The following is a 5317-nucleotide window of genomic DNA, read 5'->3' on the forward strand; positions in this document are numbered from 1 at the left end:
TGATGTAAAAGTTGTGCCATTGTGCATTTATGGAATAGATGGACAAGGTTCTTGCTACCTCACATCCCACCTTACTTTTCTTTGTGTACTTTCCTCCAAGCAGATGTTTGTGTTCCAGTGCAGTCAGGATTAGACTGGTTTTAGAAAGTATTATCAGCAAATGCTCCACAGGACCAAATTCTTAAGAAGAGTTTGGTAAACTAAAGATATCAGTGAACATGATGTTCAGTAGGGTGAGATAGTGCATTAAGGCAATTGTTAATTTGTTACATACAAATGATAAGTATATGCAATATCAAATGATGATAGATAGATAGATAGATAGATAGATAGATAGATAGATAGATAGATAGATGATAGATAGATAGATAGATAGATAGATAGATAGATAGATAGATAGATAGATAGATAGATAGATAGATAGATAGATAGAGTACAATATACAAACTGTAAGTTTCACCAGCAATATCTTTTATTAAGCTTATTATGGGTAAGACAGTTAATATAAAGGTCGATTTCATGCAGAACTGGAAATATCAGTGTCACATCTAGGGCTAGCCTGGTTTATTCACTATATTTTTTATGAATTTGTCAGTACTATTTGTTTCCTCCTAGATGGTTGCCTCTTTGAAGTCTTGGCCTCTTGTGATTGCCATGGCTCTGTGCATCTTGTTCTGTCTGGCAACTTTTGTGGATGCCTATCCACCTAAGCCTGAGAGTCCTGGAGAAAACGCTTCACCTGAAGAAATGGCAAAATACCTTGCTGACCTTCGGCATTACATTAATTTGGTGACAAGGCAAAGGTGTGCAAAAGCATGAATGTAGATTTTGTAGTAGTGGGCATATTTCATGGGTGATATTTTATGCCATTTGTCCATCTGTGAATGCCAGCTTGATTTATTTCATTTCTTCTTTCTATATTTGTATGAGGTGCGCAGTCAAACACGCTTGCATGTTTATTGTTAATGTATGGATAAGAATTTGTTATGTGAATCCAAAGAATAGGAGGAATTAATGGAGACTCATTTCACTCAAGCTACCATCTCCAAGTACATTTTGTTAACATTTTTTTCTAAGTAAAAATTTGCAATAGCAAATAGGTGAATACTGTACATATAAGGGGAGAAGCAAGGCTGTTGTTTGACAAATTATAGAGTTTACTTGAACATGTATCATCTTAAATCATGATTATTCAATGGATCAGATTTTAATATCAGATATGTCTAGAAGCTTTGGATTCTTTTCATGTTGCAACCAACTTCAGCCAAGTATTTCAAAAAGTATCATAATTCAAATTTCTATCCTGGTAGAATTTACAGATTCCACCCTGATAAATTTTACATTTGTCGTTTTCTTAATAAGCATGTAATGTCAGTGTAGTGTGTGCACTTTACAATTACCTTAGTGCGTCATTCCTGGTGCAAGAGTGTGCATACATAATGATGCTCTTAATCTGCAGGGATTGCTGTGCTTTGCAGTCTTTCAGGAGGGAATGAGGAACTCAGCTCTAAAATGCCCTATTAGCTCTTTTCCCCCATTAGTGTTGGTTGTTTGGAGCAGCTCATTAGCTGGGCAGTGTTGGGCTTCAGGATTTAGTGATTGTAGGCTAGTGAATGGTCACTAAATCCTGAAGCCCAACCCTGCCCAACAGAAACCAGCCATGAAAGTCTTCACCATCTTATTAGATCTCATCTCTTAGAAACTTAATTGGAAACCAGATCCAGGAGACTGTCAGTAAGCACTTGGCTCTCTCAGTTGTTGGCATTTACTACTGCATTACGTTTGAGCTCTTCAGTGTCCATGGTCTAGTCATCAACTTGAGAAACTGTTCCTTTTTTGCTCAGCCATGGAAGAGCAGTGAATTTCTTCCTGTAGAAGCCAATCAAAGGACTTTTTCTTGTTAGCAGCCAGAAGCCTTAGTGCAACTTATACATTTTCCTCTGTATAAATATCCTTGGATTTTAGAATAAGTGGGAAAAATATAGCCGGTTTAGATATGAAACCATTGAATCATAGGGCTGGAACGGACCTTTAGATCTTCTAGTCCAACCCACTGCCCAAGGCAGGAGTCCTTATAACATCCCAGAAAAAACACTTTTCTTGGCATCTTCCAGCAAAGGGAGCACATCTTCAATATAGCTGAACAACTGCTCTTTGCTAGCTACCTATTAAATGGAAATATTTCATCAAGTTCCTATGAAACTCTGGACTCTTTATAATTCAGGATCATTAAAAAGAGTGGAGAAATAGGGGGAAAAAAGGTCTTAAAGAAATGTCCTCTGATATTTGCTCGGACTTAGTTGATGAATCTCCTACAGATAGTCCTCGACTTACAATCCCAATTGGGATCAGAATTTCCACTGCTAAGCAAGGTGGTTGTTAAGCACATTGCACCCAATGTTGTGATCTTTTTTTTGTTAAGTTGAATCACTGTGGTTGTCAAATGAATCATGTGGCTATTAAACAAATTTGGCTTCCTTCATGCTTGTCAGAAGCCAGCTGGGAAGGTTGCAAACGGTGAACACATGACCCTGGAAGAGTGCAATTGTCATAAATATAGGCCAGCTGCCAAGTGTCCAAATTTTGATCACATAACATGAGACTGCTGCAACAATTGTGTTCGTGAGGACTGGTTGTCAGTTAATTTTTTCAGTACTTTTGTAACTTTGATCACTAAACCAAGAGTTATAAGTGGAAGACTACCTATATAATCTGAGCACTCAGATTTTGCAATCAACTATACACCCCAAACCTCAACAGGTGGTAATACTGGGCCAACTTTTTCTGGAAGTGGAAGTTAAGCAGGATTACGTTTGGGTGGTACTTCGAGGGAATTTCATGGCTATAAACTAAATTGGAAAGTTTTAAAAAATCCCAGAAGAAGACAGTGCTTAAGTACTGGCATATTGATGCAGAGAAAATTACATAAGATGCATCAGTGAGAACTCTTGAGGAGCCAAGCTTTATCTCACTTTCTCTAAATCCAAAATAGAATTTCATCTGCTAAATGAGAAAATATAGAGCTAAGGCCTGATTGATGCTTAAAATGTCCTGCCTTAAACTTGGTTGTACAGAAATGGATGGTGGACTCCCTGGCTATTAGCAATTTTCAGATGATCAGTAACTAAAATTTATTTAGGTATTTATCCATTTAGTTCATGATATTTTGTATTTATATCCTGCCTTTTGATCCATCCAGGATGATTAGGGAGTTAACAGAACATGATATGTAGAAATAAGATAAAAGCAAGACAATCAAAACACAGTTAAAATACTTTAAAAGTAATATGTTATACTTTCAAAGCCTATTCCAGAGAATCAGTCCTAGCTGGTAGGATTTTTTTAAAAATTTTGTAATGACAGGGATCGGGTACAAAGGAAAAAAACTAAAATTTGGGAAGCTTCTCCTCTCCAGGGAAACATTTAGGGGAGCTTTAGCTCAGTTACTCAGTCTTTACTTTTTATAATCAGGTATGGCAAGAGGTCTATTCCAGGATCCTTGATGTCAGAGCTTGTTTTTGGAGACAACAGCAACACCAGATCAAGGTGAGTCTTCTTAGCAGTTCATGTTGTATGGCTGCTACAATCCATTCCATTCCCATTTCTGCTTATTAAAAATATTTTGTCTTTACTTCTGTTGACTTTGGCATAGTGAGAAAAAAAAAGCAAAGATGAGCAATCATTCACTGTCCTCTCTGAACTGGTGCATATATAACAATATAATTTCCTCTTTCTCCACAAGAGGAAAATATACTAAATTTCTACGGTGACCACCTATTTCATAGGCTGCGCATTTCTCTGGTTGCATGCAAAAAACCCCAAAAAAACTAGTTTCTGCAGCTGCAAATCCATCAAGCCACCATTCACTTTTTAGGTTGCAAGTGATCCCAGAATTCCTAGAGAAATGGATTATCTACAAATTATCTTACAAATTTTGTGGAGTGGCAGGCTTTCAAAGGGTTTCAAAAGAAACAGTCCTGCAGTTTCAAATATATGAAATCTGAATAGAAATTGAATCTCCTTTCTCAAACACTGCTTGAATCATGAAATCCAAGAAATTATAGGTTTATGCTCACATACATGCTACCAAACACCAGTAGATGTGCCAAAATGTTATGCATTTTCTTCATCATCCACTCTTTAATGGAAGGAAAAAGTTATTCTGTACAGAAGTCTTTCTCAATCTGTTTCTCTTTTAGTGTTGTGGGGACCACAATTTATGATTTCTATGTTAGCATTGGATTGGATAATACAATTAATGTTGCTGGTTTCTGGGCAAGATCTGTTTAATTTGTATATATTTTAATCTTGTATTTTATATTTTAAATTTGATGTCGTATAACATGCCTTACTTTAATTGTGATGTTTCTGACACACATAAATAAATAAATTGAATACTGTTGCTATTGATCCATGCAAACTAATCCCAGCAAAAATGGAATTTGTGCCCATTTGTTTGCTTTATCTGCATGGGACAATGTTTATTCAGATTTAGAAGCCTACCAAACCCTACAGAGTCAAGAATCAATTTATAATTACATCACTAGCAAACCATTAGTTCAGCCTGTCTTAGATATTGTAAAAGGTGGCATCGTCACTTCATTGTTGTCTTTCTTTTCCATAGGTTTGATGATTCCTATATGTGGTGAAGACTTTTGAGTCAATGGAAGACAAGCTGCCTCTTTTTAAATATTCCACTCCTGTTGTGTCATTTAACATTTTTTAAAAGCCTGTTCTTTTCCCATTTCTGTTTTCTATCAAATGTTGAATCTTGGGAAATCATCTTTTTGGGGATTCCCCCTGCCTCCTAAATTTAAAAAAAAATGAAAATGCTTCTTGCAGGCATAAGGGGACACTGCAAGAAATCTGTGCTGGGGGCAAATATGGTGTATACTTGTGTTCAGCCTAGGTTTTGTTTGAGACAATGTCTGCATTGACCCTCACCCATGAAAGATCACATTATGTCCACTCTTTATTTTATACAACAGTAGATGTGTGTGTATATGAATGTGTGTGTGTGTATGTGTGTGTGTGTATGTGTGTGTGTGTATATATATATATATATGTATATGCAATGTATGCATATTTAAAGAATTTTCTGCATCAACAATAAAAAAGCAAGTGTACTGGAGAAGAATTTTGTCAGGTGTTTCTTCTTTCTTTTCATCATTTCAACTGGCACATTTGGAGTCCTTGCAACAATTCAAACACAACACAAAGTTTGCCCATTTCTTTTCTACCGTGTCCCCATAGCATTGCCTTGCCTCAGCTCATAAATGAGAGAGACTTACACCATCTTTCCTCTTATTCTGGTACC

The 5317-nt window shown here is 36.4% G+C and overlaps 1 protein-coding gene across 1 annotated transcript; it reads left to right on the forward strand.

The window, feature by feature from the left end:
- The first annotated feature begins 615 nt into the window (after window positions 1–615).
- On the forward strand, window positions 616–4685 carry LOC107282657 (goannatyrotoxin-Vere1-like). Its single transcript, XM_015810467.1, has 3 exons — window positions 616–803; window positions 3472–3546; window positions 4625–4685. Exons 1-3 carry the CDS (start codon window positions 616–618, stop codon window positions 4647–4649), a joined length of 288 nt encoding a protein of 95 aa, XP_015665953.1. The 3' UTR covers window positions 4650–4685.
- The last annotated feature ends 632 nt before the right edge of the window (window positions 4686–5317 follow it).

Source organism: Protobothrops mucrosquamatus, unplaced genomic scaffold, assembly GCF_001527695.2.
Source record: "Protobothrops mucrosquamatus isolate PMUCROS unplaced genomic scaffold, P.Mucros_1.0 scaffold10, whole genome shotgun sequence".
Classification (NCBI taxonomy): domain Eukaryota; kingdom Metazoa; phylum Chordata; class Lepidosauria; order Squamata; family Viperidae; genus Protobothrops; species Protobothrops mucrosquamatus.

Coding starts and splice junctions, on each gene's coding strand:
- LOC107282657 (XM_015810467.1), top strand. CDS start 616: ATGGTTGCCTCTTTGAAGTCTTGGCCTCTTGTGATTGCCATGGCTCTG. Junction 804..3,471: donor AATTTGGTGACAAGGCAAAG/GTGTGCAAAAGC, acceptor TTTTATAATCAG/GTATGGCAAGAGGTCTATTC. Junction 3,547..4,624: donor AACAGCAACACCAGATCAAG/GTGAGTCTTCTT, acceptor TCTTTTCCATAG/GTTTGATGATTCCTATATGT.